The sequence below is a fragment of the Akebia trifoliata genome, chromosome 4 (assembly GCF_017979445.1).
Source record: "Akebia trifoliata isolate Shusen 1 chromosome 4, ASM1797944v1, whole genome shotgun sequence".
Lineage (NCBI taxonomy): Eukaryota > Viridiplantae > Streptophyta > Magnoliopsida > Ranunculales > Lardizabalaceae > Akebia > Akebia trifoliata.
Window position 1 is genome coordinate 39,402,857 of NC_141378.1, and position 11,864 is coordinate 39,414,720.

Consider the following 11,864-nt stretch of genomic DNA (forward strand, 5'->3'; position numbering starts at 1 on the left):
AGTGTCATAATGTTGAGATTATAATTTGAGCCAAACCTTTGTAATGTTTGAAGAATGTGTTTTAATATTTAATTGGGGTGTGATAAATAATTTAAGAAAATTTGGCTAAAATGAATAAAATTACTGAGGGTACAGTTTTTCATAGAGAGTTACTATTGCCCCACCCACTTTTACTAATGCCGCACCAACTGTGTGCAATTATTTGATGATTTACATAAGAATTGGTGTGGCAATAGGAGTTCTCTTGTAATATTGTACACATTGAAGTTTTGATGGCCACATGACTAACTAAATTATTCAATTATATTTTAAAGATTAAACAGACGTTGAGCAAATCATGGCATCTCAGACCATAACAATATAAGAGACATTCAGAGTAGTATCAACTATCAGATGGTACACTAATAAGGGACGCTATAAAACTATGGAAAAGAGTGATTAGACAAATATTAAGAAAAAATAAACATAGAAAAAAAAATTAAATTTATTTTTATGCACTTGGATTCCAACATCCATCGATATCATTATAGAAGTATATAGAAAAGTTGAAGAATTTATATTTGATTTTTATTGACTTATGACGAAGTACCTAAAGAGTTCATTTTGTGGGTATCGAAAAAAAAAATGAGTTCTAGTGTGAAAGTAGATGGAAAAGAAATGAACAAGTTCCCAATTATAATTGGTTCACGTTAGGTATCGGCTTTGAGATCATATTTGTTTGCATGGTATAGATGAATTAATTGCTCTAAACAAGACCACATACATTAGTTTATGTTATTTGTGAACAATGTAGTATTAGTTAATGAGATAAAAAAGACTCGACACAAAATTAAAATTATGGGAAGAGGTGTTGGATATTAAAAGTTATAGAGTAAATAGGACCAAAACCGAGTATGTGAAATGCAAATGGTATTGACAATCAAAACGAGAAATGTCTGATAAAATTTATTGATATGCATTCACTTTCATTAAGTTGAGTGTATCATACATAAGGATTGAGATTTATTATTATTAATTTTTATAATCAAAATTTTATTGAAAAGAGAACGAGGAGACATCAAATAATTAACAAAACATGGGGAAAAAAAAGAAAAAAACAAGGAACAAATCCCAAAATGTGAACCGGAACACTCTATACTCTTGAAATTGCTTACATCAGTATAACAACAAACTCACGATGCTAAAGATGATTTCCTGGAGAGAATGCTCCTTCCCTTCAAAGATTCACCTATTCCTTTCTTTCCACAAATCTCAAGCAAGAGCATTAAAGTTTGCAATGCCAGGTGATAGACACATACTAATCAAATTAAGGATGAGAGTATCTCTGAAAATAGGTGAAGCAAAACAAAGCACAGGAGGGAAGAAGGCTACCAAAGTCCAGAAAAAAATCTCAATAACTGGGATCAACAACATACATCTAATTTTCTAATTTAATTCATCATCAACCATATTTCGGTCAAGAAATGATCTATCTCCAACTTGCATAAAAAAATGCTCTGCCCCACCTGAATTATGAAATTCTATAGTAGAATATACTTTGAAACTAGTTTTTTCTTTATTTAAAGGAAATAAAAAAGGCAAAAAAAATAAAAATAAAAGAGTCTGGCCTGGGTTTTATCTACAGATTGTTACAGTCATGATTCTATATCAAGTTAAAGCTGCACTATTAACCTGTACATTTCATGCTAGAAGAAAAACCAGAGGAGCAAGTCATGGAAGCATCCTTATTTCTCTATCAAACATCAAAATACCTCTCAGCTTTGATTCTTACATTCCCATCTTTCAAGTTCTGCATAACTAGAGGCAGTGTAATAAGTCTAGGTTCACTCGTTCATTGATGAACCCTCGAGTTCAATATTTCAATCCTGAAAACTCATAGAAACCATCCGCTAAACTTGTAAACATGGATCATCAGTTAAGATCTTATAATCTCGAGCGACGTATGCATTTGATAGGATTAAAAGGTGAAAGTCTGCGAGCAGAAGCAAATGGCTGGCCATTCAAGGAACTTGATGGCTTAATATCCCAACCCTCAATGTTCTTGGGAACACATACATCGAAGAGGATTTGGCCCAATATGCCATGTGCATTGATGGTTGGGGGATTCTGCATATGGATCAACCCTTCCTTCCTTTCTTCCTGAGCAGGTCCCACATCACATTCCGTTGAGCTGGGCAAGAAGAAGGGATCACCGGGTTCAATAGCGACTCTCAGTAGGCTTTGGTTTGACTTCACCGCTGCTTTATGGAGGTTACAGACCGACTCAGATATTACGTCGTTGGTCCCTTCCATGCCCTTTCTATCACCTTCAAGCTTTTCAATTCTTCGGGAATAAACTAAGGCTGCCTTTCCGAGTAACTCGGTTACAGCAGCCTTGTAGTCCATTGGGTAATGCTTGTAGTGACCTACAAGGAGTTGTTGAATCATATAAATCAGGTTCGAACATCGCAAGATCACAGAGATAGCCAATGCTTTTGAAAATGTGTGAAGAATAATTTTAGAGAACTTAATGTCACACCAAATTTTGCTAATGCCACCCCAAGATGTGTGCTAATTTTTAGATGATTTACATATGAATTGGGGTCGCATTAGAGAAAGTTTCTGTGCAATAGAATCTCTCTAATTTTAATGAAAAGAAACAAGGATTTATTTGTGAATCTTGGTAACTCCAGTTTGGGTGGTTCTCTCTCTCTCTCTAATGCTCATTTGGCAATAATATATTTGTCATTATATTAATAAATTCTCTTTTTATAAGTAATAAAATCCATTTTATCAGTTAACACAATGGTACTATCAACATAAAGTAGCAGCAAGAACAACTACCAAAGAGGGAAAGATTCTATTGCCACACCAACTTTTGTCAACGCCACACCAACTCATATGTAAATCACCAAAGTATTAGCACACATCTTGGGGTGGCGTTAGTAAAGTTGGTGTGAAAATAGAAGCTCTAAAAAAAGTCAAGTTAATGTAAGACGCACCTACGTGAGGGGAACCTTTCCATTTCACCATTTTAACGTCAGCCCCGAGCTCTTGTAGACGTTGAGCAAAATTGCAGATAATTTGATACGGACCAAGATCATCGTCTTCTGAGCATAAAATGAGATATGGGCCCCCCAAGCTCTGCATCAAAATAATGCTAAATAAATTGAAGATAGGAAAATGAAAATTTTGAATTGGAGCAAGTTAAAAGGAAACTTACAACTGATGAGTACAGAGTCTGCCAATACTCAGCACGTTGTGATTCAAACCTATTCAGGAAGAGAGCGTCCAGACTAGAAGAAATTCCATTTGCTATCCATGAAACTAGTCTTGGAGGACGGGACATTCGGAGGATAGAGGGGTGAAGAACAAATCTAGTACCCAGATCGCTTGTAAAATCTACAGGGCAAGAGTCGTAAACTTGACCACAAATGCAATCTCTAACCAGTCGATATTCATCCTTCACAAGAAAACAAATGTACTGAAGTTCTCAAATTACATAAATATTAAAGAAATGAGAGCAGGAAATGTTGGGCTCCTAATGGGTTGGTATAGACACTCAATGGTAGAGGGTCAACGAATCCACATTGAGATGAGTAAAGGTCTGATTTTTGGTGACCATGGATATAGTCCTCAAATAAACATAGGGATTTCCCAAAACTTCTAACCCAGTCATATGTAGAGTTCAAGTTAACAAGGGTTGGATTGTCCATAATTTTTCAACTTAGGAACCCACTCTTCATATGATTAGAATTGTTAGATGGGATGATTTTTGTGAGAGTGATCTCCATGTGAGATCATACTGATAAAAAATCAGGCATCGATTCATCTCAAGTGAGTAACACAACCATCAAATTATCCCAACTAGTGCACATTAGGTACAGTCAAATGCCAAAAGAATCTTAAACTCCAAACACGACATGAATTTGACCACTTATCTATATAGTAAAATACAACTGTAGGACCCACCTTGCTACAGTTTGTGCTAGATAAACCTCCCATCAGCTAAAGTTTGTGGGATAAATCTCCCATCAAACTATAGTTTTTATTTACTTTACTCTTCAACCTTCTAACTTCACTATATTTCCTCTTTTACACTTTTTAATCCACTTTATTGTTTTTCATCTCTTACCCCCTTTATCCTGAATTTTTTTTTAATAAAACCACTCCAACTTTATTTTTTTCCACTTTTACCCCCAAACCAAAAAAGAGGATGCCTGTGCTGTAGGCATGGGTGAACTCTAGTGTATATATATATATATATATATGGGTTGGGTTCCGTAGACAAACTTCTAAACAAAGTGTTTCGTCCTATATGGGCTAAAAGTTTCAGAATAGGCCGGTTTTATATGAGGATGATCTCTATGGAGAGGAAATTATCCTCACAATAAATCAGCCCATTCTGAAATTTCTAACCCTAGTTTATAAGTGGAAGAATCGTGGACCATCAATTTTTTACCGTTAGTTTGTAACCACTTTTCATGGGGTTAGAAGTTTTGGAATAGGCCGGCTTTTTGTGAGGATGATCTCCTCTGACTAGAGATCATCCTCACAAAAAATCAGCCCATTCCAAAACTTTTTAGCCATGTGAGACAAAACTTTGTCTAGAACGTTGTCTACCAAACGCTGTCCTATATATATATATATATATATATATAGAGAGAGAGAGAGAGAGAGAGAGAGAGCTTGAAAATTTTCATACCAGGTTGAGGTGTGATTCACATTTTCCCTCCATTATCTGGAAAAAAAAATGGACAAAGTTATGTTTGTTTCCATAGTTGAAAATATAAATTTCCCATCTGGATGTTACAGCTTAGAAAGTTACAATAAAAAAATAATGGAGCAAACTTAGACTAAAGCATATAAAACAAAAACCATGCAGTTTGGGTTTACCTGAAGAACCTTGTACATGCAAGATTTTGGACCACCAGAAAAAGCTGCAAAGACCACAGGGGATGGCCTAATTTTGAGTTCCTGCAACAACAAAAAAATGATGGGCTTCCATATGCTCCGATGGAAATCCTATGCTCTGAGGTTGTTTAATTTTCTTTTCCATCATATGATGTAGTGTGTTCATCTTTACTATTATAATGAGAGAATGCGGAGTTGAAATGGTTTGACACCAAAATTTGAATTCCAAAAATGACCCCACTTTAACATTTCAACTTAATAGTCATTTTGGTCAAAAACCAAGAAAATTGCAACCACATGTTGCTTAGTATTTATCCTTTTTACTGAATAATCTTCAAAAACCATTTAAACAACATTTTAAATTACAAATAAGCCCTTTTGATAAATGTGCTTTTGCATGTGCCCCTTGTTAGCAATTCGGAACACGGCAAAAATTCAAGTTCTATTCGATTTTGGATTGCAAAAATCCGGTCTAAAGTTTAATAAATGGGAAATATGCACCATATGCTTCATACGTGTATTATCCGCTTCATTTCAAAAATTCGGAAACCAAAAATTCGGGCATATGACAGCGTGATGGTGATGATGAAATTGGTAATAGTGGTTATAATGAGGACATTGAGGCTATTGTTCCATTGATTTTTAAAGGAAGACCAAAGTCAAAGGACAAATCATCAATTTGAAAAATTAAAGTGTAATCTCATATAAATGTAGAGGGCTCCGTTTCAAAGTCAACTTGTGTTAAATGTCACAACTTATAAGTTTACATTTTGCAACATACAAGTAAGTTATAGTAGCATTTTTTTTTCCAATGAGTTTTATAAAAATTTGTAAAATAACGCATTTTATTCTTTTCAAACTTAAAATCCATGAATTATTCAGAATAGTTCAATAATCCGAAGAATAATACTTTCATTGAAAAAAAAAACGAAAAATTGGTGAATTTTTCAAGAATTAAATGGGAGATTGCTAACAAGGCACATGCCACCTTCTAGTACTAAATAAAAAGAATAACAAGAGAACGCAAAGTTGAAGTGGTCTGACACTAAAATTTGGATTCCAAAAATGCCCCACTTTAACATTTAAACTTAATATAATTAGGGTCATTTTGGTTAAAAACCAAGAAAATTGCAACCACACGTTGCTTAGTATTTATCCTTTTTACCAAGTAATCTTCAAAAACCCTTTAAAAATATTTTAAATTACAAAGAAGCCCTTTCGATAAATGTGCTTTTGCACGTGCCACCTTCTAGTACTAAATAAAAGAATAACAAGGGAACAAATATTCAGTTGAATGTCAATTTAAGTGACTTGAATAGCCAAACCATTACTGACCTTAACGAGTTCATTAAGAATGCCAAATGCTAGTGAGGTGGCCTTCTCAGGGAAGAATCTGCGCAGATTACAATATAGAAACTTGTGAGTCATGAAGATGAAGAAAAACATTTAAGTGTTCTACTTTAAAAAACGGTTTGGTAATAACAAAAGTAATTTAAAGGATCTAAAATAACTCTCATGACCTGTTACTCATGACTTAAAAAGTGAAGTTTTGGCTCTTTGAATTTGCACAAGGTAATCCTTTAATTAGCAAGCAACACATCCCAGAAATAACCCTTTAATTTTTGTTTATTCAGGTTAATTCATTAAACCACTATGTGACAGATATTAGTAGAAAACATATAGTCAGATGGTAGTCTCTCATTTCTAGCAATAAAAAAAAGGTAAAAAACACAAAATGTGTGCTTCAGTTATTGCAATGGATTTTCCAAGTGATTATTCTAGGCACCATAAATAGATTTAGCTCTCTATGAATTGTTCTTCATTGTAACCTCAACATCCTCTTTTATTTTGGAAATAATGACTTTTACTGAATCATTTGCCACCCAAAGGATGTGCTTAAAAAAGTATATATCTAAATTCTCTGACTAACCCAATACATCTTGATGACACACACACACATATGAAAATGACCCCAGAATGTCCACCAAGACCCACTTAATCACCTAAAGAAATCACATTCCACAGCCACTGTCACCAACCACCTAAACTAAAGATTAGCAAATATCCAACTTCCTCCACAAGAATCTTCCTCATGAATCAGACCCCAAAATGCCATCTTTGTTCCTCCTCAAGTCCTTACCATCCATAAATCCACAGGCCTAGAATTCCTCTGAATCTTTGGACTTCGTGCTTTCACTTTACTTTATCATTTCAAGGTACACCTGTGAATTATCTTGATTTGATTTGTAGTGGAGGAAATTTAATGGTCGGCATCTTCAAGAGGATGATACAGTATCCCTTCATCCATCCCAGACCCAACTAACACCAAATGCTAGAAAACTCATACTCTTGTCTTCTCAACAGGAATACTCAACCTAGCTGCAATCTGAAGCAGATCCTATGTTTCAAATTTCCCTTCCAAGATGTTAGAGATCGACACCATTCAATTTACTCTCCTGTTGAGATATTAAGGAAAACACCGTTGGAGAGTCCTCTTGCTTTGGAACCAAAATCTAAGAAGGAAGGCGAGCTCCCCTTCCCTTCATACATCCATTTGGCTAATTATCGTAATTCATGTATCATAGAGACCCTTGGTCTGAAATTTATCTTAACGCTATTGTTTCGAGATATTAAGGAAAACACCCTTGAGTATTCCTCTCGCTTTGGGCTCAAAATCTAAGAAGGCAGGCGAGTTCCATTTTGCTAACAATCTGTTGTCAGTTCATTGTAATTCATGTGTCATAGCAACTCCTTTCTAATCTGAAATTTAGGTTAACCACATTGTTTTGAGATCTTAAGGAAAACACCATTGAGGATTTCTCTTGCTTTGGCCCAAAATCTAAGAAATGAAGGTGAACCGAGCCCCTTTCCTCCATACATCCATTTCATTAACAATCTGTTAGTTTATCATAATTCATGTATCACAGTAAACCCTTCCTTTCTAATCTGATATTCATCTCAAAGCTAGTGTTTCCGGAGGAATCAATAACAATTAGACCGACCAAAACTCTAGTATGTGAAACCAAAAGGTACTCTTCTCTCACTATAATTAGAACTCACCCTAGTAGATAATGAAGCTCAGCATCTCCACCATAAAAAATCATCACAACTAAATTACAGACCTTGCAAATCCCAAAATTATTATTATAATAAATAAATAAAAAGGAAGGAAGTTAGAAAAAGAGAGGAAATTTACCCCAACTATGCCAATTCAGTTGAATTTAATTGAACCAAAACAAACAAAACATCAGAAATCAAACTCATTTAATATCAAAACCAAGCTTAATCCAATCAGTCCAAAACAAAATCATCATAAAACCAAAAAAACCCAAAATTCAACAAATTCAACATTCAGGTTGAGAAATTCGGCTAAAAAACAACAGAAATCAAACTAATTCTCTATAAAAACGAATCTTAAACCAACTATTCCAAAACAAAAATCACATTTGAACCAAGAAAAAAAAAAAAGGAAACCTCCTCAATTGAATAAATTCAACTTACAGATTGAGAAATTCGGCTCAAAAACATCAGAAATCAAACTAAGTTGATATCCGAACTAAACTTAAACAAATAATTCTAAAAAAAAAAAATCTTAGTTTGAACCAAGAAAAAAAAACCTCGTCAATTGAGCAAATTAAACTTACAGATTGATAAATTCGGCATGGCAGACGAGGGAATTCCATCCCAGAGATGAGTAAAGCTGCACATAATTCCTCAAATGCTTTTCCTCACTCGACATCCATGCGAAGATCACGACCAATCCTTCAACCTTCCCATCTTCCTTTCTTCCCCAATAAAACCTACCCCCATCTCCCCACATCTCTTCGTCTCCTCTAGAGACCAAAAATCAGAGAAATTCTTGAATTTCTGCAACCTCACTTCAGCTCAGAAACCCTAATTTCTTCACCAAATCCTAATCTCCCTCTCTCTCTCTCTCTCTCTTGCTATCTTTGTTTGCAGCTTTATTTGCTAAGTAAATGCTAACGTGCGCATGGATGCGGAGGGATGGGCGAAAGATAATTCCGTTAGATTTGAGCCACTCGTCTCAGAAACGTTGCTAGCGGTGGATTACATGTATATATATATACAGATTACTTAATAGAGTGCGTATGTTAAGATATGACGCACTAAGCGCATGCTAGTAACACCATTGCATTATTGTTGTCTTTTTATCTTTGAACCAGTAAAGGGATACATCCAAATATTCTATTGTTAAAAGCTGTCCAGTTAGTCTGGATTATGTCTTCGTCTATTTCTCCAGATCATTAGATATTCCTAGAGATTCACAACAACCAAATCTAAATAAAACAATCTCAAGGATTTATATTGGATCGGACCAATCCAATAAGGATCCGACTCACGTCATTAAATTAGATATATAATGAATCGGGCCCTTATTGGAATCCAAATCCTCGATCTAGATATGAGTTTATTGGATTGAAATGAATCAGATTTCTAGGTCTACTCCAAACCATTGATAGCCCTAGTATTGCATATATGTGATAAGAATCATCCATCACTTCATTAGATCTAAATCATTAAAATATCCTCGATGTAGATACATGATTTTCAAATCCAAAGAGCATCTCTATGAGGATTTGAAGTCGCCAACATTCTTTTTATAAAATGGTGTGAATGGTCATCCGGAAGATATTTTTTAGAAAAAATGTCATTTTAACATTATAGCGACTCTCGTATGAATTAGGATACCGATCCACCGAAGATCTAGGTAAGTATTCAATTAAAAAGATGGAAAAGTATTAGACACCTTTTTCTCTCCATCAAATGACGGTAACCTTAACAACATGATCATTTTAGAGAAATAAAAGAAATGAAAAATTCGATTAAATGACGATTTTGTGCCCTCGGATGCGAAGGGTTTTTAATATCAATTTAAATCACGAGGGTTGTCTCATTAAATCCGTTGACGGTTTTTTAAAAAAATACGTATTTTTTTAGCCCTTTTCAAGTAGAACCGTTCAAATTGGGATGTTTATACTCGAGATTCTGTATCATTACTAATATCATCAGACCTTATATAAAAAAAATCGGACTCATTGAAGGAGTCATATTCCACAATTCAATTCTATCTAAAACAATGTCATTACTAATATCATCAGACCTTAGACCTTATATCGAAAAAATAGGACTCATTGAAGGAGTCATGTTCCACATTGGCATTGAGAGTCAATGTCTTTACTAGAAATATATCTTTACCATGTTTATGAGTAGGGCTTGAAAAATCTCTTGGGCCCAAATTGATCTCGAATCTAGGTCAATTTAAAGTTGATTTAATTCAAATTTGGACCTTGTCTACCCCACTCCCATCAAAATAAATAAAAAAATGTGGAGTGTAGTGATCAGAAAAAAAAAAAAGGAAAATGTACTCAAAGAAAAAGAAAAGTAATTTTATCCTCTAAAACAATCTAATGCGAACAAATACATGAGCTAAATACACCAAAGAAAAAGTACTCAAAGAAAAAAAGAAAAATGTACTCAAAGAAAAAGAAAAGTAATTTTATCCTTGGGCCGGTTCAAATCGAGAACCAAACCTAATCGATAGTTGTGGATTGGTTTGGAACAACTTGCGGTTCAATTTTGAGTTAAAAAAATGGAGAACCGATCAATTTGGTTCAATTCTTAGTTCAAGACTTATATAAAACCGAATCAAACAGAGATCTGAACCTCTATATAATAAATAAATATATATTGATTTATTATGAATTATTTTAATAGTTTGGATATGGATTAATGAATTCTTTTAAGGATAGACAAATGACTTTTTTTTTTTGAAAGATTTAGTGACATAAATTATGAAATTTCATTTTATTATTAATTTATATTTATTTTTCATTAAAAATATATTACTTCCATAGAATCGAACTAACGTTGGTTGGGTTTGGTTTGGTTCTAATAGTAATTTGGCTCTATACTGTTTCTTATTTAATGGAACCCATCTAATTTACCGTGATTTTTCAAAACATGCTCTTTTTTACAAGACCTCTCTCTCTCTCTTAAAAAATTCGACCCCACTTTTACTATAATCTTAAGGAGAAAATTTGGGGTTCCTAGCTTTGTCAATTGGTTGGTGGCTTTTGTTTTGGCTTTCACGTCAAACTACCATACAATATTTCTTTTCCAGACCCTATAGGCTCCACCACTTATGCTGGGATGGCAATTTTGAAGCCAACGAAAAAGAAAAGACACTTCAAGCCATAAATTTTTGTCCCACACAAAACAAATCAGTTTATTTATTTATTATTATTTCAGAAATCTTGAAATTGTATGAAAATGTTATTTACATCCACTCCATTCATCATTTTTGGAAAAATTGATTTGTTGGAAAAAATAAAATTTGTTAGTGATGGTGGTAGAAAAACCTTTTTACTCCACTTGCAAAATAAAATTTTCACAAGACTTGAATTTGTCGTGATTTTCTGACTCGATTTTTTCACTCGATCTGTACTTGATGGACGTGGCAAGGGCACATAACCATAGATTGTTTTCTTCGGGATACACAAGGAAAAGCATTATAGTTATGTGTCCTTATTTCCACGTCAACCGAGTGAAAAAAACCAAGTATGAAAATCATCAGCCGACTTGAAAACTTGAGGCTGAATCTTTCACATTGATCATTGTTAAATTTGATCGATTTTAAGTCAAATCAAAATTTTCTATGTACAATCAAATACTAGCCATTTTTACACTGAAATTCCCACGGATTCTCATAACTGAAAATGAAAATATTTTTATTGAGGATCAATTAATAATGGTATGGGAGGGCTAAAGTTGTCCTAGACCTTTAACTTTGTTTCAATCTCTAGAGAATTAGGTTAAGTTGCATGTAATTTGTTGCTTGGTTTTAGACTTTTTAGTTAATAGAGTTGACTAGGCTTCCAACAACGTAGGGGTAGGAGTGTCTTTGCACACAAGTTCTAGAGCATTATTTTGATTGGACAAAAGGTCCTGGT

At 34.1% G+C, this 11,864-nt stretch overlaps 1 protein-coding gene across 2 annotated transcripts; it reads right to left on the reverse strand.

Moving 5' to 3' along the window:
• Nucleotides 1-1,533: 1,533 nt before the first annotated feature.
• On the reverse strand, nucleotides 1,534-8,969 carry LOC147404923 (uncharacterized). 2 transcript variants are annotated; one of them, XM_086441026.1, is made up of 7 exons: nucleotides 8,538-8,969; nucleotides 6,229-6,286; nucleotides 4,876-4,956; nucleotides 4,685-4,720; nucleotides 3,203-3,442; nucleotides 2,982-3,123; nucleotides 1,534-2,405 (listed from the first exon to the last, which is right to left on the reverse strand). In XM_086441026.1, the coding sequence occupies exons 1-7, from the start codon at nucleotides 8,711-8,713 to the stop codon at nucleotides 1,924-1,926; spliced, it is 1,215 nt and encodes a 404-aa protein (XP_086297152.1). In that variant the 5' UTR covers nucleotides 8,714-8,969; the 3' UTR covers nucleotides 1,534-1,923. The 2 variants fall into 2 exon arrangements, with proteins under 2 accessions (XP_086297152.1, XP_086297153.1); XM_086441027.1 differs by lacking the exon at nucleotides 8,538-8,969 and adding an exon at nucleotides 8,395-8,406.
• Nucleotides 8,970-11,864: the final 2,895 nt, after the last annotated feature.

Coding starts and splice junctions, on each gene's coding strand:
- LOC147404923 (XM_086441026.1), bottom strand. CDS start 8,713: ATGTGGGGAGATGGGGGTAGGTTTTATTGGGGAAGAAAGGAAGATGGG. Junction 3,443..4,684: donor GTGAATCACACCTCAACCTG/GTATGAAAATTT, acceptor TTTCTTGTGAAG/GATGAATATCGACTGGTTAG. Junction 2,406..2,981: donor GAAAGGTTCCCCTCACGTAG/GTGCGTCTTACA, acceptor AACTCCTTGTAG/GTCACTACAAGCATTACCCA.